General features: G+C 41.5%; 3 protein-coding genes across 12 annotated transcripts; 1 reads left to right on the top strand and 2 right to left on the bottom strand.

The window, feature by feature from the left end:
- Positions 1 to 343: 343 nt before the first annotated feature.
- On the bottom strand, positions 344 to 7,942 carry mfrp (membrane frizzled-related protein). Its single transcript, XM_058080930.1, has 13 exons — positions 7,859 to 7,942; positions 7,272 to 7,380; positions 6,996 to 7,121; positions 5,619 to 5,762; positions 5,336 to 5,555; positions 5,124 to 5,254; positions 4,908 to 5,033; positions 4,637 to 4,713; positions 3,641 to 3,789; positions 2,132 to 2,262; positions 1,385 to 1,519; positions 1,148 to 1,275; positions 344 to 1,070 (listed from the first exon to the last, which is right to left on the bottom strand). Exons 1-13 carry the CDS (start codon positions 7,910 to 7,912, stop codon positions 846 to 848), a joined length of 1,755 nt encoding a protein of 584 aa, XP_057936913.1. The 5' UTR covers positions 7,913 to 7,942; the 3' UTR covers positions 344 to 845.
- A 1,166-nt stretch (positions 7,943 to 9,108) lies between these two features.
- pnkp (polynucleotide kinase 3'-phosphatase) lies at positions 9,109 to 16,116 on the bottom strand. 3 transcript variants are annotated; one of them, XM_058080570.1, is made up of 18 exons: positions 15,812 to 16,116; positions 14,665 to 14,711; positions 14,404 to 14,458; positions 14,189 to 14,331; positions 13,810 to 14,109; positions 13,636 to 13,715; positions 13,507 to 13,564; positions 13,325 to 13,432; positions 13,033 to 13,104; positions 12,916 to 12,964; positions 12,336 to 12,406; positions 11,983 to 12,075; positions 11,335 to 11,431; positions 11,191 to 11,252; positions 10,809 to 10,918; positions 9,701 to 9,788; positions 9,555 to 9,622; positions 9,109 to 9,435 (listed from the first exon to the last, which is right to left on the bottom strand). In XM_058080570.1, exons 1-18 carry the CDS (start codon positions 15,930 to 15,932, stop codon positions 9,315 to 9,317), a joined length of 1,743 nt encoding a protein of 580 aa, XP_057936553.1. In that variant the 5' UTR covers positions 15,933 to 16,116; the 3' UTR covers positions 9,109 to 9,314. The 3 variants fall into 3 exon arrangements, with proteins under 3 accessions (XP_057936553.1, XP_057936552.1, XP_057936554.1); XM_058080569.1 differs by having other exon boundaries at positions 14,189 to 14,458; XM_058080571.1 differs by lacking the exon at positions 15,812 to 16,116 and adding an exon at positions 15,196 to 15,423 and having other exon boundaries at positions 14,189 to 14,458.
- On the top strand, positions 14,233 to 25,232 carry LOC131134887 (TRPM8 channel-associated factor homolog). Of its 8 annotated transcripts, XM_058080560.1 has the most exons (14): positions 14,233 to 14,482; positions 14,580 to 14,638; positions 16,932 to 16,997; positions 17,152 to 17,821; positions 19,352 to 19,565; positions 20,458 to 20,749; positions 20,823 to 21,124; positions 21,216 to 21,390; positions 21,479 to 21,573; positions 22,524 to 22,734; positions 22,912 to 23,148; positions 23,791 to 24,014; positions 24,103 to 24,216; positions 24,317 to 25,232. In XM_058080560.1, exons 4-14 carry the CDS (start codon positions 17,175 to 17,177, stop codon positions 24,557 to 24,559), a joined length of 2,754 nt encoding a protein of 917 aa, XP_057936543.1. In that variant the 5' UTR covers positions 14,233 to 14,482; positions 14,580 to 14,638; positions 16,932 to 16,997; positions 17,152 to 17,174; the 3' UTR covers positions 24,560 to 25,232. The 8 variants fall into 8 exon arrangements, with proteins under 8 accessions (XP_057936543.1, XP_057936550.1, XP_057936551.1 ...); XM_058080567.1 differs by lacking the exon at positions 16,932 to 16,997; XM_058080562.1 differs by lacking the exons at positions 14,233 to 14,482; positions 14,580 to 14,638 and adding an exon at positions 15,252 to 16,183.
- The last annotated feature ends 206 nt before the right edge of the window (positions 25,233 to 25,438 follow it).

Consider the following 25,438-nt stretch of genomic DNA (forward strand, 5'->3'; position numbering starts at 1 on the left):
AAGAATAAAGAAAATCAATCAATCAGTAATAAATAAATATAATAATAAAAGGGCAAATAATAAAAACTTAAGAAACCACATATAGTTGGTGGGTAGACAAATGATTTTTTTCAGATTAAAATGAACAAAGCATTATTAGAGCCCTGTGGACATGACAAAACACGACTATAGTTACATTTATACTCTTTTTATTTACAACATATTGCGCAACTGCAGGGTCTTGAGACACATGCTCACTCGCAAACTAGAGAGCTAGCGACCTAAACGGTAGCCTTCAAGTTATTTCCTTTCAACTTAAATAGCCAAACACTTACCACTTCCACACAGATAGGGAGGATAACTATTAACAGTTATTTAACCTTTAACATGAACATTAATCAAACGTAATAATTTTTTCTGGGTACATGATACCATACAGCATCCATATCAAACTTGCACGGGGCGCACTAACATTAAACTTTCATATCAAGGCGGGGGCCTCAAACTAGTGTCCTGCGGGCCGCATTTGACCCGCGGGCCGCGTGTTTGAGACCCCTGATGTAGACTAAACACATTTCTGGGAGTTTGTTGCAGCTATTGCCCAGCTAGCATGCTGGACGTCATCGCCAACGTATCCGTGTATGTGGGGTCATTGTGATGGACCATGATCCTTTGCCAAGAAGGTAGATAAACGTGACTAGTATTGTTTTAGACAAATTTTTTTTGTTAGTTTTTCTGGAAAGTTAAACAAATTTGTCAACAGTATGATTGAAAGCAGCTATATGTCTGATGTTGTGCAGCGTTTGGCAGGCCTCAACAAGCTCTTTCTTTCTTTTATCAACACTGATCATTTTCCAAAGAGCCAGTCAAGGCAGTGAGCACTCCACGGGGTCGTTTGAGTCCGGCAGGAGATGGCAGTTAAAGGGCCAGCTGAAGGAGAAGAGGTCCAGCGCTTGGCTGCACTGTTGCTCGGCCGAGGAGCAGACTGAGCGACAGGGCTGGAGAACTCCTCCTTGGGGGCTGCACTGTGGCAGGAACATCCCACAAACCAGTCTCCTCAAGGGCTCGAAGCAGGCCAGCTCCATCAGAACCTTTGGTCACAGAGGAGGGAGTTTTGGGTGGTTGTCCACGTTGGACCATTTTTTTCCCCAAAAAGCTATTATTGTACCCTGTACTGTCGCAAAACGGTGGCAGCTTCTCTCTGATCGGCGATGGAAAGCCAAATGTTGGGGAACGAGGTGAGGTTGTAGCTGAGGCCCAGACACATCTCCACCTCGATGGACTCGCACGGTGAAGCTGGCGGCATCAAGTAAACAACTCAAGGTATTAACTGCAACAAATCCCTATATTGTTTCTAACGTGTGTTCACAACCTCCGATGAAGGTCAGAGATCGTATTGACTCACTGAAGGAAGGATAGGTGGAGTTGCCACAATCTTGTTCATCTGCTCCATCTGAACAGTCGTTCCAGCCGTCGCACAACCACTGTGGCTGAAGACACTCCCCGGTGCTGCATGCAAACTGGCTCGGACCACATGTCCCTTTTAGAAACGACACAAAAAAGCACAGGAGGACTTCACTGGAGGTAAAAAGATACAGTACTCATGTGTCATAATGTTTAGGGCAGGGATCTCAAACACGCGGCCTGTGGGCCAAAGGTGGCCCCCAGGACACTAGTTTGAGGCCCCTCATATCATGTACCCAGAAAAAATTATTACGTTTGATTCATGTTCATGTTAAAGGTTAAATAACTGTTAATAGTTATCCTCCCTATCCGTGTGGAAGTGGTAAGTTTTTGGCTATTTAAGTTGAAAGGAAATAACTTGAAGGCTACCGTTGAGGTCGCTGGCTCTCTAGTTTGCGAGTTAGCATGTGTCTCAAGACCCTGCAGTTGCGCAATATGTTGTAAATAAAAAGAGTATAAATGTGACTATAGTCGTGTTTTGTCATGTCCACAGGGCTCTAATAATGCTTTGTTCATTTTAATCTGAAAAAAATCATTTGTCTACCCACCAACTATATGTGGTGTCTTAAGTTTTTATTATTATTATTATATTTATTTATTACTGATTGATTTTCTTTATTCTTGATTTGTTTATTTATTTTTCATCGTATTTTGTGCAGAAAAAGGGTGAAGGCTAGAAACGACTCACTATCCAGCAGGGACACAGACTGATATGTTGCGTTGAAGCCACTGTCAGCCACTCCCTCATCAGCCACAAACAACACGGTCATGTGGTGGCCGGATGAGGTCAGGTCCGGGGGGAGGGTGGTTCCACAAAACCTAGAACATGGGTAGAAAACACAGGAACCGCCTGTCAACCTGTTGTTTGTACCACTACATACAGAAACCCTTGCTCCTGAAGTTACCAACGGTGTCAAGTATATGATGTGAACAAAAGTATTGGAACACACGTCTCCATCCGTTGGGATGGACTAGACCAGGGGTCAGCAACCCGCGGCTCCAGAGCCGCATGTGGCTCTCCAGCCTCTTTGTTGCGGCTCCCTTTGCAATGCTTGAATATTTTTTAGCACCCGTGTGGTGAAAATGCACGTCTTTGTTATGAGTTTACAAAAATCCAACTTTGTGTGAGACCATGAATGCATCCTGACTGAGTTCTGACTGGTGACTGAATGAGCAGACAGGATGCTATCCAGTTCTCTCTGACAGGTTAACATGAAGGGAAATGAGTAATACTTTGAGTTATTTGAGTTATTAATTATTATTAATGAGTTATTTGACGATTCTAAAAAATAAATTAGAGCTCATTTAAAAACAAAAGTTTATCTCCAGTACTAGCAAGAGTACTCCAACTCGTCTTTTTTTTTCCCTCCAATGTTGTTTTAAACATACAACGTTTTGCGGCTCCAGGCTATTTTTCTTTAGTGGGCAAGTGGGTGAAATGGCTCTTTTCATAGTAAAGGTTGCCGACCCCTGGACTAGACCTTAAAAATTGGCATCAAACTAAAAAAAAAACTTACAGTATTTTTTTGTAAATGAACAGAAATAATATAATAATATTCGTTGCTGGCTGTATGTACAAACAGAGAAGCCAGGGGTGTCCAAAGTGTGGCCTGCAGGCTTGTTTATTACTGGCCTGCTGCACGTTGTATAAATGAAATGTAAACACTACAAAAAAGCAAAAATGGGAAGAATTGAACAAAATGGAAAGAAAAGGTTGAAATGTTGACACTAATAACACAACACTTTGTTTTTAAATTTATGAAATAGTTTTAAAAAGCATTTTTATGAATAAAACATGAAGGTAGTACCCTGCATCCTTAGATATTTCTCTTTGTGGCCCTTTGTGGTCAAGTTTTGGACACCCCTGAATATTAGATAATTTCCCACGGCATATCTGATGAGCTTTGATGGTGCCGTGGTTGTCATACCTGGTCTAATATATTTAATTACTTCAGGTCAATCTATACATGATAACAGTTTCTATGACCTAAACCTGAACCTAACTTAACCGAGTTTGGTTTGAAGAACTTCATCCTGTCAGATACACTAAAGTGCACGTGTTATTATTGATGAAGGAAGAAAAAATTCCCACAATCTCGTAGAGAAACCTCCCAGAAATGTGAATGCAAAGTGTACAGGAGTCCCAATATTTTTGTCCACATGGTGTATTGAATAATAAAACAACCGTATCGCTCACCTTCCCAGAACTCTTCCAGATCCCGTGTTGCTGCTGTCATGAACTTCCACGTAATCAAACTCGCACACATCCTGAATCTCCAGGCTGAAGTTTTTGAAGCTCAGTGTGATGACGTGGCCTTCCTCGACAGATATGCGCCATACACAGAACTAATGGCACACAAAGGAATATGGGGTAGGTAAACCTTTTGACATTGGGGGGGCATATTGGCTTAAAAAAAATTGAATACAGAATATTACTACAGTAAACCTCGGATATATCGGATTCAATTGTTCCCACTGGTTTTGTCCGATATAAGCGAAATCCGTTATATGCGTATACCGGAAAATGTCCGTTTTACGCATATATCGGATTTATATCCGGTATATGCGTAAATCGGATTTTATCCGTTATAAAAAGGCACTTCCTTGACTATGTTTCCAATGTACCTGGACGCGCAGGCAACGCTGCAAACGCTGCAAATGACGTCGTATAGCGGCCTGTCACGATTCGGCGAATCGGAGCGCCACGATGCGGCCATCCGATATATGCGAGGGAAATTTAATGGAAATGCATTGGAACGGGACTGGAGATTTGGTCCGAAATAGGCGAAATCCGTTATAAAAAATCCGATATATGCAATGAATTTTTATTGGAAATGCATTAGAGAAAAATCGGTTCTTTTTTATCTGTCCGTTGTGAGCCAATTTCCGATATATCCTAGTCCGATATATCCGAGGTTTACTGTATTACCGACTACAGCTTTGATGATAAAAGTTTAAAAAATACACATTGGAAAAATTTGGAGCACTGGATCGGGATTGGCTGGCGACCAGTCTAAGGTGTACCCCGCCTCTCGCCCGAAGACAGCTGGGATAGGCTCCAGCAACCCCTGTGACCCTCGTGAGGATAAGCGGTAGAAAATTAATGAACGTGCACTTCATGGCCCACAGGACGTAGTTTGCCCACCCCTGGTTAAGCGTGTGATTGCCAGGCCCGGAACAGATTAGAATGTACCTGCTGGTGAGGGTAAGGCCTGGGGTGGTTTGGACTTGCCAGGAAGCCATGAGGCCTCGTCTTCTGCCCACCGCATTCTGTACATGAATGGCATACATCGATTATCAATCAATACTAATCAATCAATCAGATGATCCACAACATTGGTGGAATAACCATGCATGCTTCATGCCTTTCATGGAAGAGGGAATGGATTTGATTGACAGTCAGGGTCGGTCTAAAAACCAAGCATGCTTCTCGATCCCTGGTGTGTTCGGTTGCATTCTCTCACCATTGTGTTTCTGGCTGCAGTTGGCCTCGTCTTGTTGGTCCTGGCAGTTTGGGTGACCGTCACACACGGACACGGGCAGCAGACAGCGACCTCCGTCACACATGAACTCCTCTCTGGAGCAACTCTCTAAGAAACACGTAAAGGTACGTGACATCAAATGTGTTCTGAAGGAGTCCCTCTGCTTGAATTCCTCATCCACGCCCACAAACCACTGACTGTGTCCGGGCAGTAATGTCCTGTACTGCGCCGTGAAGCCGCTGCCTGCGATGCTGCCGTCGGAGCGGAAGGTCACCCATACCGTGCTGCTGTTTGTGTTGACCGTCGGTGGAGCGACGACACCGCAGAACCTTACAGCGGAGACACACACACACGGCCATTTAATTGGAACGTTTGTTCCAGTTAATGAAAGAAATGTCACAGCACACAACCTGGTGGCCAAAGAGCTGTGCTCCACGTGCTCCTGCACCTCCAACCAGTCAAAAAGACATGGAGACGGACCCTCCACGTTCAGCGACGACACATGGATCTGGATCAAGTGAGGGGGCGTGGCTTGGATCACCCACACGCACAATGTGTTAGGCGGATAGGAGCCGGGATGGTTTGGTGAGCTGAAGAAGCCTTCGGATTCGGTTAAAAATCCACCACAACCTGAGGAAGAACGTTGTTACCAGGATGAATGCATCACTGGTAGTGAGAGCAGCAAAGTCCTACGTGTTTGAGTCGTGGGCATGGCCGCCGTACTGTCATGTTGGTTTCTGGTTGCAGGACTTGTGGGCCCTTCTCCATCTCCTGCGTTCTGCATGTTTGACGGGCTGGTGGACAGGAGCTGCTCCTCAACCTCTTCACCTTTAGTCTCTTGATTGAGGATACAGTAGAACGTTAACAACTGTAATGGTAATGGTAATGGTAATGGTAATGGTTTCATTTCATTTGAACATGCATCAGATTCCAATTGAGTGCATCCCATAATCAGTTCCCAGTTCCACATGTCCAAAAGGAGTAGGAAGAAGCAAAGCTTATTAAATCCTACCCCACCATCTGGTACTTTTACAATCACTAACTGTTACATTTGTTCACTTCCTGCTTTCCATAATACAGTTTAAGGTTTTTTTTTAATAATGTACCTCGTACCAAAGTAGGAGGTGATATGAGCATCCAATGCCATAATGGGTACCATAGTAAGTGTCAATATAGTGATATATATAGCACATCATGACTGGTTCAAGACTCTTCATCCTTGTATTTAGCAAATTTATTTTATTTATTAATTTATTTTATTAATTTTTATTAATTTTTTTTTAGTTTTTAAACATTTTTTATTTTTTTTTAGTTTTTGTCCCGTACCAAAGTACTCGGTGATATGAGCATCCAATGCCATAATGGGTACCATAGTAAGTGTCAATATAGTGATATATATAGCACATCATGACTGGTTCAAGACTCTTCATCCTTGTATTTAGCAAATTTATTAATTTATTTTATTAATTTGTATTAATTTTTTTTTTGTTTTTAAACATTTTTTACATTTTTTTATTTTTTGTCCCGTACCAAAGTAGGAGGTGATATGAGCATCCAATGCCATAATGGGTACCATAGTAAGTGTCAATATAGTGATATATTGGAAGTATTGGATGACATTTTTAGCTAATTGTTTGTTTTTAGTCTTATGCATTATTTTAGCTGTTTGAAGATGAACTATATCAGCAAGTTGAAGTATTTGTGATTTTAGAAATAAGGAGTTAGTATGTTCTCTGTAGGCAAAGTAGAAAGTAGAAGCAAAGCTTATTAAATCCTACCCCTCCATCTGGTACTTTTACAATCAGTAACTGTTACATTTGTTCACTTCCTGCTTTCCATAATACATTTTAAGGCACAATTGTGTTTTGGAGAAAGATACTTTGTCCACCAGTGGGACAATAAACCCATCAGTTGCTGTGTCATTTGGATTTGAGTGCAAAGTCTCAGTCTCCACCTCCGGTTGGCACAGTTGCAGGCTCTGTTTTAAGATGTGTTGTGAAGCCTGTCTGTCTTTTTGTAACTGTTGTCCTCTGTAATCAATTCTGAACTGTAGAAGAAGCAGAGACATACGCGTGAGGATGAGGGCCAACGTCAGGCCAAGCGCTGCAACCAGGAGCAGGGCGGCAGCAGAGACCACCAGTCTACATCGATGCCGCAATGGCAGAACACACACCACAAAAAGACCCCAACCTCGGCCTAGACGGTAACACACAAACACACACACGGCAAGACATTAAACATCATCCAATGTATAAAGCACAATTTCATAGTTTTTCATAATTTATGTACATGCCAAGAATACTCAAAAGGCAGTTTAAGGCACCCTTACAGAACATTCATACTTACCAGTTGTTTGTGGTTTAATTGGCTCAGAGGTGGACGAGGTCGCTCGAAATCCCTCCGCATGTTCTTCACACTCCCCCTCCAGCTCAAAGGCAGGGTTGCAGAACACATTCTGAGCGCAGCAGAAAACATACATTCATTGATTTAATTTGCCCAGTAGTTGTACGTTGCTACTCAGTAGTAGTAAACATTTCAAGCATGCTGCTTTTTTACATGCTGTATATTTTCTATAGGAAGTGATTATAGCGTAATGGAGAACATAATTGGCTATTATGGAAACTTGAATAGTGAGTTCAACATTTTGTGAAGTATACCAGGGATGGCTAAAAAGAAAAGGGGATAACAAAAGACAGCAATGGAACTTCTGGCTACTCAGTACAATGAATATCAATTACGTACACAATTTAATTTATACCCTATATAAACTGTACTTACTAGGAATAATGTATGTATTTCCAGCAATACCATCTTATTTTTTAAGAATGTTAAAATGTTAGTTAACACAGCCTTTATGACTAATAAATTAATTGACATTATTTCCAACTTTGTTATAAAATGACAATAATTTAACTATGGCCATCAATTTTCACCTTGTAAATGTCTGAGGTGTCAATGTTGATGACGACTTGGCTGAGATCAGACATCTTTGCTGCGCTGCTCCTGTCAGGGAACCAAAAAACACTCCATGTGTCCACCGGGAAATTAAACAATTATTCCAAGACTCCAGCAGTGTTGACTCCTGCTTTACATCAGAGCAGTCTTATGATGGACAACCATCGACATGATCCACATGGAGACGTAAAAATGATCGTATTCATTTCACTCCCAAAAAATATGTCTGCACTTCTCATGGTTTGAGATGTAGAAGTGCCGACAAACGACTTTTTTTAGAAACTCCTTCCAAGTGTTGAACAAAGCCGAGTCAGCTGAGAGGACTGAGCGCTGAAGGTGGGGGGCACAGAAAAGGTGGGGGGCCCTGTAATCCCTATTAATGATCGCCCAAGCTTCTAAAATGTTTTATTTATACACGTTCACGTGTAGATGGAAGCCTTCACTTCATTTAATGTCTCAAATATTACTGTTTTTCTGCTATGTGAGATAATTGACTGAAATTGCTGATCTGAATAACCAGGGATTTATAAAGGAAAAACCCATGAAAGCAGGGATATGTTTATAGCAACAAAAAAAATCTGTCCCTATAAATCAGGGGTCTAAAACATGTGGCCCGGGGGGCAATGGGGCCCGCAGGACACCAGTTTGAGGCCCCCGCTTTGATATGAAAGTTTAATGTTAGTGCGGCCCGCGCAAATTTGATATGGATGCTGTATGGTATCATGTACCCAGAAAAAATGATTACGTTTGATTAATGTTCATGTTAAAGGTTAAATAACTGTTAATAGTTATCCTCCCTATCCGTGTGGAAGTGGTAAGTTTTTGGCTATTTAAGTTGAAAGGAAATAACTTGAAGGCTACCGTTTAGGTCGCTAGCTCTCTAGTTTGCGAGTTAGCATGTGTCTCAAGACCCTGCAGTTGCGCAATATGTTGTAAATAAAAAGAGTATAAATGTGACTATAGTCGTGTTTTGTCATGTCTACAGGGCTCTAATAATGCTTTGTTCATTTTAATCTGAAAAAAAATCATTTGTCTACCCACCAACTATATGTGGTTTCTTAAGTTTTTATTATTTGCCCTTTTATTATAATTATATTTAACCTGATGCGGCCCAGTCTCACCCAGACCTGAGCTCCAGTGGCCCCCCAAGTAAATTGAGTTTGAGACCCCTGCTATAAATGATCAGACGTTTCTGTGGAAGCATACAGAAGGTAATCACAAGCATGTTGTACTATTTATTGTCAATGTTGATATAGAAAGCTTACAGTCTAATCAATTTTTGTACATGTTTCTCTTAAACTTAATAGACGAGTGACATTACATGAAAAATCATCCTGGTTGATTTGTCCACGTTTTTCCTTCATGATCGTTACTTGCTAGGGACATTTGTTCGGAATCTTTATTTGTTGTTGATGAAAGCAAAACTTAAGACCGTCATCCCTCTGAGAACTGTCTGAACAATGTTTCTGACTGGCTGTCTTTAAAGTTCGGTACAAAGTGGATGCTGAGAATCTCGGAGAATCCCTCGGAGAGAACAGGAGCCACAAAGTGTTTTCTGTTAACGAAAGAGAAAATGTCACCACACCGTGCCAAGGTAAGATGAGAGCTTGAGTATATACATGGACTAAACCAAATGAGAAATCAAGCTAACTTTTCTTGTCCGGTGTCACTTACTTATAGCTTTGGAAAATCATGTCATTGACTTTCATGTGTTTGCTGTCGGAGGGCATCATCTCGCGAAACTGACGGCAAAAACAATGCGTTAAAACTCATCAACAGAACACGGGCGACACGTGACGGCATGGCGAGGCGAACCATACTCTGTTGTTGTGTTTTGCTTGTTCCAGAGTGGCTGAGAAGTGAAAACAACGACAGGTCACCCCCGCCGCTTTGGCCACGTCCAAGTAACTGAAAGAAAATGCCAAAATATGATGCAGTCAATATTTATTTTACCAGGGAAAAGAGGTGATTAGTTATTAATGAACATAATGAAACGCTGCTGCTCTCTCAGATAAATCAATATCAATATTCTCTCTCTCCAGTGACTGAAATCAACATTGCCGCCCTCTCCTGGCGGAAGTAGTAATAACAGGATTCTGGTGCAGTTTTGGAAGAGGACATGTAGGAATCCAAGGTACGCTATTTGAATGATGACATGATGATAATAACTTGTGTGTGACTGAGGTGTGAATTATGAAGGACTTTGAGTGCCTTGAAAAGTACTATGAAATCTAATCCATTGTTATGAAAATGCTGCTATACAGTATTTTAAAGAATACCCTAAGACACGGCTATTCAACAAAATGGGGGACTGGACTTCCCTTCTGTACTGTTTATAACAGGGGTCTCAAACACGCGGCCCACGGGCCAAATGTGGCCCGCAGGACACTACTTTGAGGCCCGCGCCTTGATATGAAAGTTTAATGTTAGCGCGGCCCGCTTCAAGTTTGATATGGATGCTGTATGGTATCATGTACCCAGAAAAAAATATTACGTTTGATTAATGTTCATGTTAAAGGTTAAATAACTGTTAATAGTTATCCTCCCTATCCGTGTGGAAGTGGTACGTTTTTGGCTATTTAAGCTGAAAGGAAATAACTTGAAGGCTACCGTTTAGGTCGCTAGCTAATAAAAATTAAGATATTTGAGAACAGTGGAATGTTTTATCAGAGCTTTTATTGTAGAAAATCGGAATCAAACCTGATGCGGCCCAGCCTTGCCCAGACCCTAGCTCCAGTGGCCCCCAGGTAAATTGAGTTTGAGACCCCTGGTTTATAACATTCACTTTGAATTTTAACTTCAGCAAATGGACAATACTGTATGATGTAGTGAAGGATGACTATATGCTTTTTTTTCATGCAACTGTAGCGTTTAAGTATTTAAATACACATATACTACGTACTGCAAGAAAGACACGTTGCGGGTTACCGTTTGCGGGACTCCGGGTCAGGGTTGGTGTTGTCTACGGCGACGCTGCGGCCTTCTTTCAGAGCACGCTGACATGCAGCCACACAATTCTGCCATGAACCAAGCGTGTCCTGAAAAAGACACAAAACATTTAATCCCGCCTGGAAAAATACTTTAAATGTCACAAATGTACAAATCCTAACAATAACTATAATCTCAGTGAAGATGTCAGAGTTTGTGTCATGTGTAGTTAATCATTCAAAACAAGTATTTCCTAATAATTGGACAACAAAGTAAACATATACAGTTTTAACAACACATATGTGCTTTCATTTTGTTCCTGTGTCTGCACTCAAACAGGATGAATTAAAACATGGCTTCTTTGACTAATAGCAGGACTCACCCTGTTGACATACACGTAACCCTTTGGGATAATATGCGTGTGGAAGAATGTGGATTTACCCGCTGCGGAGAAAAGGGAAGCAATCAGATGGACTGTACTGTGAAAGAGATATGAAAGACAAGTTATGCAACACTTTCCACTTACCTGCAGGGAAACCCACAGCCACGATGACTTCTGGCTGGCTGGAGGTGAGCGAGGCGGACGACGGCTCATACAGTTGGGCAGTGGAGTCAAGCTTCCTCTAATAATTAAAAAAAATCATGATAATATGTACAAAATCTAAATCTAAACAGCTGGAACAGTACAGTATATCGGTGTGTCAGAATAGTTCCAGGACTGTCGATATTCTTCGATATGAGCTTCCACAGATGCCAGATAATCAACCAACATGTCTATCATCTGACATCCTGCAGTGTCTGCTTCGTTATGCGTGAGAAGAGGCCAAAGTTGTGGCCAGGACGGCTCCTGGCGGTTCCTCAACAAGACCAAGATGGCCGTGCTGGAGCAACCTCCCTTCTCACCCGACCTGGATCTTTCCAAACCTCCAGGTGGTCAAAAAGGGGACTCGTTTTCAAGACATAATTAAGATGGTAAGTGATGGCATGCAGTGGATACTGGAAGAATGCTTCCAAGAGTGAATGAAGGTGTACGGAGTCCGGGAACTGTTATGACACACCTCAAATCTGGTTTTCAACTTCTAATAACCCAGAAAAAGAAAAAACATGTAACATTACACGTTACCGCTAAATACACACATTTTTCAACTTGCAGTACTTTTTTTTTTTAACTCACAGGGTCAAATTGTGGTAGGCTGTAAGGAGCGCTTTTCCAACCCAGGAAGTACTCCTCCGGAGTGTGGAATTGTAATCCGATATTCAGAGCAAACTAAAGAAATGCAAAAGAACAATAACACAGTTATACTATTTTATCAACAGTTTATATTCATTTTTAACACACATTATATCGAGCTGTTGTAATACATCATTACTTTCAGTTTCCTCATACATGTTCAAAATTCTGTATCCGAGGAGATAATGACTGAATCTAACAATTGAAGTATTTCATGATCAAAAATATATTTTTAGCAGGTAAGAACTAACAATACAAGTACATTCATTTTCCACCATAAAAGACTGAGGTCTAACCAGTCTGTCACTGCAGGAGAAGTCCTTCTTCTTCTTCCCCGGAGCCCAATTCTCAGGCCGACCTGCAGCATCTTTGAGGTAAAACCAGAAGATGTCACTGTACACGCTGTATTGTATGTGGTATAGATGTGCTTTCAAGGTATGAATCTGTGCATTCAATCAAATAATAAGAAATAAGTAATAACTACTTCCCATGAGGATGGGAAATTTGTCCTAAATGCAAATCAGTGCTCATGCACTTCTTAACGTGACAGGCATCATCAGTTGCGAGAAGAAGCACAACTGTAAGAATGTGCTCAGTATTAACTCTGTTATAATATTCTTCAAACAAAGATGACAAAGACTAACAATAACCAACAATATTAGCATCAACGCTAGCACTAACATGTGACAAAAGCACTATAGGAGACCAGGCCTGGATGGTGCAGTGTTGCCATGGCATGATGCAACATTAATACCAATAGAAGACATTAATAGGTGAGAAAGACCAAGCTCTGACTTGGTTAATTTGGAGCGGGGAAATATATCTGAACACTTTGAAAACAAAGGATTGAAAGATGTCAGATTCAAGCAGACTTACCTCCAACATAAAAACTCTGTGTCTTGTCAACAGGAACACCACCATTGGCCTGTGAAGGAATCACACATGAAGACTCCGATGTTGTTGTCATACAGCTTGTAATCATTTGGTACGTACCTTTTCACACAAGTGATTCCACATTCCCATTGTCGGTTTTCTGTAGATTCCCGGTCCACTTGCTACAAACACCTTAGGAGCAGACAAGAATCCAAACATAATCTCAGTCTACATGCTAAGCAAGTTAATGTAATTAACAGGACATGTCACATTTTGTATTGAGAAAAGTGGTTGACCATGAACATCCATTTTGACCCTTTTCATCATAACAACACGGTGGATCGGGACTTGATGAATTGTTGGACTGGATTTGGTAGGGTTGCAATTGACTAGTCTTGGACTCAACATCCACCTGCACAGGCAGCTGCAGTGTGGCGAGGATGTCTTCCACTTTTGATTTGAAGACCTCTGGTTTGAGTTTTCCTCTAGCGATCCCCATTTGGTTGGTAAAGAACACCACCTAGAGGAAAGAGCAACACATGGAACGACTCTTCCGTACCGAAAAGTTGACTTCATTGTTTTGCTCCTTCTTACCTTGTACCCTTTTTTGATCAAGCTAGCCAGCCGAGGTTGAATCTCAGGGTAGAGAATCCTGTTAATGACACAAACAATTAATAAGATTTCAAACATTTCAAACTGCCGCTTTAGGGATCGTTCGCATACTTCCAGTCATCCGGTGCAGTCGGAAAGACTTTGCCTGATTTCGTGGTGATGACGCAGCCATCTATGTCAAAGCCAGCAATCTGCAGAAGAAATTCAAGTAGTATTTGCTGTATTTATTGTGTATTCGTGAGAAAATACCATACAGTATATAATGTAAAGTACTGTAGCGCCAACCTTGTCGCTTCCTCTGACGCCAGCTGCCGTATAAAGCATGAGGTTGCCGATGTGCTGCCACGTGCTCTTTACGCAGACCGAAGAGGAGGAGGAAGAAGCCGAAGATGATGCGGGCTTGGTATCGTCGTCGCAGCTCTCGGACTTTTCTGCCAATTCCTGCAGCTGCCTGAGCTTTTCCTCAACGCATCTCTCATCTTCATCTACTTCCTCTTTATTCCATCCACCTGAGGACGTCTCATGTACTCTGGGACGCTTTGCATCAGGATGCTCCCTTTCTGAGCTCAGCTGCCTTTTTGACGACTGGACAGAGATGGAAAGGGCTTGACTTGACTGAATTATAGATACCGTAGATGCTTTAACTAATCCGGAAAGTCCATACCTTCATAGGAGAAGCAGAAAAAAAATCCTTAATACTGCGCTTGGGCGGACTGCAAGGCGCTTGTTTATCCCGCCCGTTTTTCCCGCCTTGTGTTTTTCTTGTATCTTTCAGCCCTTTATGTGCGTCCGGCACACTGTCTGAATCTGAAGTGAAGCAAACTTGAAACGGGTATTTCTGGTTGACCAGGTAGAGGGTACCCCCATGACCGAGTTTACCAGACTGGCCGCGACCAAGCTTCTCGTCCTCCAGAAAACTGGGATTGGGTCCCAGCTGGGAAAGAAGAGAATAAAGCATGTAAGCATTTATCTTCTTACATAAAAGACCAAGCAGGAAATTCAATGACTTGCTAAATGCACCAAAGACAAATATTAACTCCATAATGTGTTTTTAGGATGAGTGTTACCTGGCATCTTTTATTAAGAACTACAAAGCCATAGGTGGACACATAAGGTATGTTCCCCTGTTTGTCTTCATACCTGAGTAACAACCACATCCTGGTCTGCAAAGCAAGCCACCACCTTCACTAGAGGAAACACAAACAGCTTTTACAGCCACACATGCAATGAACAATCTATCAGTCATGTTTCAATGTAAAATTCTGGTGTTGACATTACCTCTTCCTGCTTTAAAAACACAAGACACATTAGTTATGTTTGCTGTCAGCTAATAATAGTAGTAACATTAGCTATCATTGAATGTACGTATAACCACACAGTTTTTTGTGTGTTTTTTTCTCATTTTAAACTTATTTTACCAGCATGGAGTGTGTACTTTTGAACATGCATACACGTTACACCAGAGTACATCAGACAGTACACTTCACAAGTCCACATCTCCAAAAAAGGAGTAGGAAGAAGCTAAACTTATTTAATTCAACTCTGTTTCACACCAGTAGGAATTCATTCCTTCACCTCCTGTTTGCCAAATTGAGTCCATTGTGAATACATAGGAACTTGATAATGGCAATAAAACAATGTGGTGTAATGACAGTCAAGGTTTATACTTACTGCAAAGAAATTATATTGAAGACATTACATTAGATAATAGCTGGGAGAAAGAATAAACGTGCCTCTCGTCCATTCGCACTCCGTAAGGGAGGAGTTTTAAAGTTTTTTCGGCCACTTTTTTAGTTTTCAGGTCGCCGTCTGGACATGTTTTGGGAGGGAAGAGATAATGTTTGTGATGCCATTCCGCCACGTTTGAGCGGTCCGTCGAGGATATACTTCCCACTTCCCGACGACAACAACATTTCATTTATTTACATTTCTGCGAAATTCCGCGTTGAACAGTAGATTAGATTACATTTTTATTGGCCAATTCCGCGATTCCCTTAAGGCGGAAATCACAGGCCATAGTTGTGGCAGAATGACAAAAATATTCCCGTTTTGTCATGAGTTATTTCGTGAATTCGATTTAATTCAACAGTGCTTTTCTTTAGCAAAAAGGTTTATTTGGCTCAATTTTGGGTTGTTGAGTTGAGAAACATTATTGAATTCGAGAAATGACTAAAATAGCAAGGTGGTGTACGTGTCTCTTTGTGAACAATCACAGGAATCACGTCTTCAATGAAGGTAAAAGTAATCTTTAAAGTTAATTTATTTCTTGTTAAAATATTGAATTCACCTTGGTGTCTGGAACACTTCTTGTCGGCGACTCCGGTGTCCGGACCCCGACCCAACAGAACCGCTCGTCCGTCCTCCAGAGGCACCCGAGCTCCAGAATCACTTACCAGCAAGCAAAACATCGCGGAGCAAACTTATTGAATAAAGTACTAATAAAAGTCGTTAAGGGTCATTTAAGCACCAAACCCTAACAGAATCGACGTTTTTCAATCAACAATCACGATTCCAACCTCTCCAAAAGGTCCATTCATGGACTTTGTTTGGTAGCGGTGCCGACTGTCCTTCACTATAATAGGGCCGTTCGGAAACAATTTCACATGAAAGGTTCCGGTTAAACTTTTCCGCAATTTCCGGATTCACAACACAACAGCAGGTAAAGAACCGCGTTTACATTGTTGGTGTTTAGATTACTTGAATTCTAATATTTGTCACGTTTGCTGGGAACAACAGTAGCATTTACTGCTCCGGAGATATATTTATAAGAGAATACATGACTCTAAATGAGATGAAAAACTGGAAAAACGAAGCTCAAGACAATTACATAAAATAAGAGTTTACAAGTACTGTTTTCCCTGGTTTGTCACAATTTCGGTGAGTAATTATGGGTGTTTTATCCGTTTATTAAGTTTAATATGGAGAATGTTTTGTACGGTATAAGCATGTTATGAAACGACTAATTAGGTGTGTCCAAAGTGTGCCCCAGGGGCCATTTTGGCGCAGTTTTTTTTATTGGACCCTGTCATTTTGTAAAAATAAAATTAATTATGAATGAAATATATTACGTACAACTTGGGAACTATGACACAAAGATAAGAATCAGACTTTTTCAGATTGAATCTGACTAGCGTTTGTACAAGTTAATGCATTCATTTTGCTCTGTAAACCTTTCAAAAAATGTTGTGTTGTGTCTTCTTTGCGTTTCACAAACTTAGACAAATACCGTAGATTCATGGACTTGATTAGCGAGTTTTACCAGGGCGTACACCTTGCTAAAATAAAAGAAAAGTATCCTGTTTGTCATGTCATTTTAATATCTATTTGTCCAATAACATTTGATGTTTTTCTTTCTTAAATCAATTTTAATTGGTTGTTCTAATTTGTCCCGCCTCTGTTGTGTTTAGGAGTTTGAATAAATGTGCGTGCTGCGGTGTTGCTCTGTGTTTCTTCGAGTTGAACTGCTAAGTCTGGTAAAAAAAAATATTACCTAGTAATCTTTTATTTAAAAAAATATATATTGTAGACTTAAATCTCACTTGGTTTAAAGTTGTTAATGAAGATCTGTGAGTGTACAATGTCTGTTGTAATATGTAAGATATAACCAACTCTTTTATGTTTTCACAGGACATCCCTTTTTGGTATTCACCATGTCGACGCAGCCGCCCCAAAGTCCCCAGCAGCGTGCCTACTTGGCCCTGATGAGAGGCTTAAAGGAGGTGGACCTGAGAGGCAGTCCTGTTCCTTGTAACCTGATTCTCACCGGAGACCATGCCTTCCCTTTGGTTATGAACAACCGAGGCCAGATCCTGATGGCTGCCTCTCAGTACGGCTCCGGAAGGATTGTGGTCATGGGTCACGAGGCCTACATGAGTAAATGTGCTGATCTCGTAGAAAATGCACTGACCTGGCTGAGAGGGGATGAGTCAAACAACCTGTCAGTGGGCGTCCACAGCAGCGCTAAAGCAGTAGCTGATGGGCTCACAGGTTCCGGTTTCCAAAGTAAAATTATGGGGTCATTCCAAAAGAATATGGACGTTGGGGTGTATGTAACAAACGCCTACAGCCTTGGAAGCGATGTACAGGACCTGGTGGCATTTCTGAGAAATGGTGGCGGAGTGTTGATTGGAGGCCAAGCGTGGCATTGGGCTTCGAGTCACCAAAAGGAAAACACGCTGCTTCATTTCGGAGGGAATAAAATCTCCGCCGTGGCCGGGATTTACTTCACTGAACACCCCGCTGAGGCTGAATGTGTGCCTGTGTACCCTCAGATTCCATCATCCTGGAAGGGTGTGGTGTAAGTATATTCTATGATTATTTTACTGTACATTTGGATTTGCAATACACATTTTAACTCTATTAATCACTGTTACAAAAAGCATATTTATTGTGGAAAACATGTACGATAGAGATGCTCAATACTAAATTGGGTTTCTCACTGATATTCGATATTCCGATATTGTCCAGTACTTCATCACAGATACCGATGTAAGCAGCAGCTCTTCCTCTCAAACTAATGTTGTGTAAGGAACTCATTATATTTTTGTTTTTTTTACTGTGATGAAAATTAGACAAATACAGCAAGAAAGTAATAGAAAAAGTTTTCTGAATAAATGTACAGATATTATATATATATATTATTATACATATATTATCAAATTATGCTGGCAACTTACAATTTGTAAAGCTGCATTTTTCAATGTGGCACAAACATCAGCATAAAAGTATGAAAAAGTATGAAACTGCGGACTAATACAATGAGTGAAAAATTATAAACTACACCCATTCAGCTCATCACGCAATATGAACAAAACATATTAGTGCCAAATTATTGCGTCGTATTTACAAATTACATATTTGCAATCCAAAGGCCTTGCCGTCACACATGGGGCGATATCGTTACCACTATAATTATAATATATGCTGACTCAAATTAATTATAATATCAGCTGACTCATATCATCCGATAGTGGCAAAAAAAATGAGATGAGAGGGAGGATAACTATTAACAGTTATTTAACCTTTAACATGAACATGAATCAAACGGAGCGGCACGGCGGTCTGGTGGTTAGTGCGCAGACCTCACAGCTAGGAGACCAGGGTTCGGTCCCCGCCCTCGGCCATCTCTGTGTGGAGTTTGCATGTTCTCCCCGTGCATGCGTGGGTTTTCTCCGGGTACTCCGGTTTCCTCCCACATTCCAAAAACATGCTAGGTTAATTGGCCACTCCAAATTGTCCATAGGTATGAATGCGAGTGTGAATGGTTGTTTGTCTATATGTGCCCTGTGATTGGCTGGCGACCAGTCCAGGGTGTACCTCTCGCCCGAAGACAGCTGGGATAGGCTCCAGCACCCCCCGTGACCCTCGTGAGGAAAAAGCGGTAGAAAATGAATGAATGAATGAATCAAACGGAATAATTTTTTCTGGGTACATGATACCATACAGCATCCATATCAAACTTGCGCGGGCCGCACTAACATTAAACTTTCATATCAAGGCGGGGGCCTTAAAACTAGTGTCCTGCCGGCCACATTTGGCCCGCGGGCCGCGTGTTTGAGACCCCTGCTATGGACAATTTGGAGTGGCATGTTTTTGGAATGTGGGAGTACCCAGAGAAAAGCGTAAAAGAGAATAGCTACTTTTCTTGTAAAAGTAAAAGAAGTGTACTGTAGTATTTCATTCCACGAAACTGAAGTGCTGGACAATATTGGTATATCGGACATCGGTAAGAAAGCCGTTATCGAGAAATCATTTTTCTTTCTTTGAATCAGCCGATAAACTGCAACAATTACAATGACGTTCATGCTTCTGCTCTTTTTCAATACAGTATCGGTAAAGATTTTGAGGAAGACCTGGAGTTCTTACTGCAGGGGATATCCGAGTTTAATACTGGCAACGCGATTACTTCTGAGATTGTAGTTCATGGACAGCTTGCCTTCCCCATCGCAATGACAGAAGATGGAACGCCATTTATAGCCGCCAGCTATTACGGACTGGGGCGTGTCATGGTTGTGAGCCATGAATCGTTGCTGGGAAGAGAGGTACCTTTACCTTAACGCAGCGGTCTCAAACACGCGACCCGCGGGCCAAATGTGGCCCGCTGGACACTAGTTTGAGGCCCCCGCCTTGATATGAAAGTTTAATGTTAGTGCGGCCCGCGCAAGTTTGATATGGATGCTGTATGGTATCATGTACCCAGAAAAAATGATTACGTTTGATTAATGTTCATGTTAAAGGTTAAATAACTGTTAATAGTTATCCTCCCTATCCGTGTGGAAGTGGTAAGTTTTTGGCTATTTAAGTTGAAAGGAAATAACTTGAAGGCTACCGTTTAGGTCGCTAGCTCTCTAGTTTGCGAGTTAGCATGTGTCTCAAGACCCTGCAGTTGCGCAATATGTTGTAAATAAAAAGAGTATAAATGTGACTATAGTCGTGTTTTGTCATGTCTACAGGGCTCTAATAATGCTTTGTTCATTTTAATCTGAAAAAAATCATTTGTCTACCCACCAACTATATGTGGTTCTTAAGTTTTTATTATTTGCCCTTTTATTGTTATTATTATATTTATTTATTTATTACTGATTGATTGATTTTCTTTATTCTTGGTTTGTTTATTTATTTTTCATCTTATTTTATGTAGAAAAATAAAAATGAAGATATTTGAGAACAGTGGAATGTTTTATCAGAGCTTTTATTGTAGAAAATCGAAACCAAAGCAAAGTTTATTCATTTTTCTGTTTTTAATAAATGCGTTTTTTTTGGTTTTTTTTGAAAACCTAGAAACCCAGTCTCGCCCAGACCCTAGCTCCAGTGGCCCCCAAGTAAATTGAGTTTGAGACCCCTGCCTTAACGACTGCCGTACTAGAAGTAGACTTCATTTTATTTTGTGTTATTTGATGAACAGACCGGTGTTGTTATTTTTGTTCAACACAGGAACTGGCTCCATTTTGGAAGAACGTCGTTCACTGGTTGGATCAAGATCGACGTGGCACTGTTGGCGTCCTAAAAGACCATGCCTTCAACCTTTTCAAGACGTTTGGCTTTGAATGTAGCATGACCGACTTCCATAATGACCTGAGTGTGTTTGTGGGCTCGGTGTACACTGACAAATATGCAAAGGAGATGCACAACTTTGTGGCGGAAGGTGGAGGCCTGTTGCTCGGCGGCCATGCCTGGTACTGGGTCCAACAACACAAAGGCCAAAACCCACTGACAGAGTTCGCAGGTATGAGACTCTACCACGAGCTTCTGTCGTAGTGGGACTTGAACATCAGAACTGACTTTGCTTGTAATTCCAGGGAACAAGATCCTCAACAGAATGGGCTTGAGCCTGTTGGGTTCATACGTCAGGGGAGAAGTCTTCAAGGCGCCGGTGCCCAGTCAGAGTGTCAAAGACGCTTACCACTTCCGCCATCTTTTACAGCGCTTTGCTGCTCATGTGACTCAGGGACAAGATCTTACCAAGAATGAGGAGCAATACTATAAAAGATTCGGAAAGGACTGCGCCACCTTCTTAAAGATGAACGGCCATGACCGCTACTCGTACGCTCATGTCCTGTCCACCCTCATTCATGTCATAAAAAAATCGGGCATGCCCCAGGTAAGTACGGTTCTTGAATATACTGTACATTACTGTACTTAGCCATCATTCCCATTGTCACAGCTTTTTTATTTATATGGCTAAATTTAAGATAAGTGAAAGCCGCCCAGTGACGTCTCCCAAAGACCACCTCCTCCTCAATGTGGGTCAGGAGTTATACAAGGTTTGCCCCAATCCTGACAACCTGCTGCCTTACCTCATCAAAGAGATCCCCCCATTAGCTGTGGTCTACAACCACAGGGTTCCTCTGAACGTCAACACAGCAGGTTAAGCCTTGTTGTTGTGCGTTTTGAAGGCTCAATCTCGAAACTGTGTTGACTTATTTAACTGTTGATTATCGATCTTGTGTGTCAGAAAAAGAAGAGTGGATCAGTACTGGCCTCTATCTCTCTCCTGGTATGAGGACCTACTTGGCCATACCTGCTCAGCTTGTCAACACGGAATGGAAGGTATGACAGGACCTCATAATATAAATGACAATACTTGGGGAACAAAATGGTGCCTCCGATTTTAGTCCTGATTGTAGGTATAGTCAGTCCCCGGAATAAGAACACAACCTTCATTTCGTTCAACATACTTGCTCACGGTGCAACAAAACCAAAAAACGACACATCCACAGCAAGTTAACGTATCACATAAATCAACAACTAAGTGCTAAACATATCATTCATTCATTCATTCATTCATTTTATCCTCACGAGGGTCACTGGGGTGCTGGAGCCTATCCCAGCTGTCTTCAGGCGAGAGGCAGGGTACACCCTGGACTGGTGGCCAGCCAACCACAGGGCACATATAGACAAACAACCATTCACACTCACATTCATACCTATGGACAATTTGGAGTGGCTAACTAACCTAGCATGTTTTTGGAATGTGGGAGGAAACCGGAGTCCCCGGAGAAAACCCACGTATGCACGGGGAGAACATGCTAACCACTCGACCACCGCGCAGCCCGCTAAACATATCAAATTGTTGATATTATTTCAAAATACCCGCAAGGCATCCTGGATAGTCCAGCTTTAAAGGGGACCTATTATGCTCATTTTTCGAGTTGTGGTCTCCTATAGAGCAGCTACACACAATAACCGGCACAGAATTTTTTTTTTGATTTTTCAGAATCTGCACCTATTCTAGCTGTATTTCCTTTTATTTGTGCTTCCTGGCAAAACGTCCGCCAGGCATGCCCACGACGCTGTGATTGGTCACACGCCCAAAATGTTTCCTAACTATGAACCATGTAAGGAAGTCCGTCCCTCTGTGACATCACAAAGGAACCTTTTTAACAAGCCTAGACATCCCAAGTTCCCATCCCATGTTTGAACTTATCAATGAACATCCACATTGCAATATTTATTATTAATAAATATATATTTATTATTAATATATATTTCCTCCACAGGTTCAAATTGGTTGTCAGACAGATTTTCTTAAGTCTGAAGAGTTGAAGAGAGCACCCACTGTTTGTGAGGAATTTCCCATTACCGCCGAGATAATGCAGGTGTGGAACTTGTGGGGGGGTCTCATCTACCTGGTGGCTCCACCCCAAACCCAATTGGGAGGCATAGAGGTCATAGTGCAGGTAGCAGTACCAGCACCTTATTATAAATCTGGTGAGTAGGTTGAGATTGTCCGATATTTATAAAAGTAAACGCTATAGAAATATTGCTGTTGGAGATGTTTGACCATATACTACATATACTATTTTTACTACAGCAATAGATATTAAATCAAAACTGTTCAAATTCTATTTTCATCTGATCTGATGGTTTGTTCTGTCTTCCTTCCAGGTGTGACAACAGCAGCCGATTGGTCCGTTCTGCGTACAGCTCCTTCCCCTTGGGCAGAATTGGAGTTTGAGAACATCGTCCTCACTTTACCGTCTGATGTAGTCCGGAATGTGGATCAGCCAGACCTGCTGGCAACATTCTGGGACAGTATCATGCGAAGCGTTGCTGACTTGGCTGCAACCCCCCCAAAATTTTCCCGCAAAGAACGCTTTGTTGCAGATGTGCAAATATCTCATGGTGTGTTATGTGTATGTTATGATCAATGCTAATTTGCAAGTTTTTGCGTAATGTGTCCTAGAACAAGCTAGAACAAGAATCCCCTCTGGGATGTGATCTGCATAACTGTATGGCATCTATGCAAAAGGCCTCTTTATTTATCATACATTATGTTTTTTTTCATCACTACATTTTAAGGTCACAGAGGTGCAAAATATTTATCAAACATTTACATTTTACGCGACGTTTGTGAGGATAAGTGGTAGAAAATTAATGAATGACTGAACGAGTTCTCCTCCTATTTTGTGTGGAAGTGGTAACTTTTTGGCTTCTTATTTTGTCTTTTCTCACCCTCGGCCATCTCTGTGTGGAGTTTACATGTTCTCCCCGTGCATGCGTGGGTTTTCTCCGGGTACTCCTGTTTCCTCCCACTTTCCAAAAACATGCTAGGTTAATTAGCCACTCCAAATTGTCCATAGGTATGAATGTGAGTGTGAATGGTTGTTTGTCTATATGTGCCGTGTGATTGGCTGGCCACCAGTCCAGGGTGTACCCCGCGATGGGCTCCAGCGACCCTCGTGAGGAAAAGCAGTAGAAGAATGAATGAAAATGTCTTTTTTGTCTCTATGAATTCACAATGATGCCACTTGATCCAACCCCCAGGTTGGATGCATGCAGGATACCCGATTATGATGTACCAGGCTGCGGCAGATAATGTGGTCAATATGGAGAAGGCCAAGACTGCGGGCCTTTGGGGACCAATCCATGAGCTTGGACACAATCAGCAGAGAGCATGCTGGGAGTTCCGACCACACACTACAGAGTGCACGTGCAACATTTGGTCTGTGTATGTGCACGAAGAAGTGTTCGGGATCGACAGGACAAAGGTCAGGTTCTTATTGGTTCTTGAAGCGACTGTTTATTGTTCATGTCTGCTTTACGTACACATCAACATAATTTCCTGCCGTGTTACAGGCTCATGGCGCTCTCACTCCCGAGGACAGGAAGAGTCGACTGGAGAAATTTGTAAAAGAAGGAAAGCCACTCAAGTCGTGGGAGGTGTGGTTGGCTCTGGAAACGTACCTGCAGGTGAGAGACTAACCTTTCATGATAAGTTCTTGAAAAACGATGACACCTCAGACAGAACTAATGCGAATGAATGAAAATGTTCATCTTCCCTTTCACGTAGCTCCAGGAAAAATTTGGTTGGGATGCCTTTAAGAGCGTCTTTGCTGCTTACCACACCATCAAGGACTATCCAAAGGACAACGACGGAAAGATGAACCTCTACGCTGAGACCTTCTCCCAAGCTGTGGAGATGAACCTGTGTGGGTTCTTTAAGGCCTGGAGCTGGCCGATAGATACCGGTACCGAGGAGAAGCTATCCAAACTTCCTCCTTGGACCGATCACCCCATGGTTCAGTACGACTGAACCTTTTCACTGCTATTGATCTCCGTGCAGACAGCTACAGGGTTTAGTGCGTTCTTCTGCTAGAGTTGTTTTATCTTAGTACTTGGGTAATATATTTTAAACTACTCTTGGAGAGGTGTGACTACTTACCTTTCTCTTTATGTGGCTTAAAAAAAAATGTATGCAATATTGTAGTATGAATGCCAAAAATGTCAGAGTGAGTAACCAAAAGTTCATCCATGGAAAAGTGAGCCACACATTTCACATTTTATGGATTATTTCATGCACGAATTGAACTATAAAGTCACAAAAATATTAGTCTTGTTTAAATCATTCACAAACTGAATTTGTTATAATTGTCTTAATCCCCTAAATTCTTGTGCGTACCCGGGCGTCTAACCATATAATTGGCATCATAGTATTTTATTGTAGTTATTCAAATAAGCACTGATGCATTCAAAGTATCTATAGCACTGACATGATGATAAGATGAATAACAAGTAAGGTTGCATCGTCATTAGAATACGCAAATACTTCATTCATTTGCAAGGCTGTGGGAGATAATAAAAGGCATATTATGTAAAGTAAGGATTATTTAGATGAATTAGGATGTTATTGATTCTTTGAGTGTATGTCTACATTTCAATGAACTCAATTACATGACAAGTTAGAAATAAATAATTTGCTGCAACAACTCATTGTAGTTGTCAATTTGTTGGGTGGAAGAACATGACAGTTGCACAAGCACAGCAGGATTACAATTACTTAATTGTAATTAGAACTGGTTGACCCATTATTACAGCAAAAAGTTTTTTTTACCGTAATTTCCATAATAGACTACGACAAGATTGGGAGATAGAGTAAAAATACAGGGCCGGACTAAATAAGTGTCTGAATACA

This window comes from Doryrhamphus excisus, chromosome 8, assembly GCF_030265055.1.
Source record: "Doryrhamphus excisus isolate RoL2022-K1 chromosome 8, RoL_Dexc_1.0, whole genome shotgun sequence".
Taxonomy (NCBI): Eukaryota; Metazoa; Chordata; class Actinopteri; order Syngnathiformes; family Syngnathidae; genus Doryrhamphus; species Doryrhamphus excisus.

Bases quoted from the DNA above. Each gene is read 5' to 3' on its own strand.
- mfrp (XM_058080930.1), bottom strand. From the start codon at position 7,912: ATGTCTGATCTCAGCCAAGTCGTCATCAACATTGACACCTCAGACATT. The intron at 5,556-5,618 runs GTAGGACTTTGC...GTTCTTCCTCAG, and splicing joins CATGCCCACGACTCAAACAC to GTTGTGGTGGATTTTTAACC. The intron at 5,255-5,335 runs GTTGTGTGCTGT...CTCCGCTGTAAG, and splicing joins CACAGCTCTTTGGCCACCAG to GTTCTGCGGTGTCGTCGCTC.
- pnkp (XM_058080569.1), bottom strand. From the start codon at position 15,932: ATGTTTTGCTTGCTGGTAAGTGATTCTGGAGCTCGGGTGCCTCTGGAG. The intron at 14,459-14,664 runs GTATGAAGACAA...CTTCTTTCCCAG, and splicing joins AGGATGTGGTTGTTACTCAG to CTGGGACCCAATCCCAGTTT. The intron at 13,565-13,635 runs GTATGCGAACGA...TGTCATTAACAG, and splicing joins ACTGCACCGGATGACTGGAA to GATTCTCTACCCTGAGATTC.
- LOC131134887 (XM_058080560.1), top strand. From the start codon at position 17,175: ATGTCGACGCAGCCGCCCCAAAGTCCCCAGCAGCGTGCCTACTTGGCC. The intron at 21,574-22,523 runs GTATGACAGGAC...TTTCCTCCACAG, and splicing joins TTGTCAACACGGAATGGAAG to GTTCAAATTGGTTGTCAGAC. The intron at 24,015-24,102 runs GTCAGGTTCTTA...GCCGTGTTACAG, and splicing joins TCGGGATCGACAGGACAAAG to GCTCATGGCGCTCTCACTCC.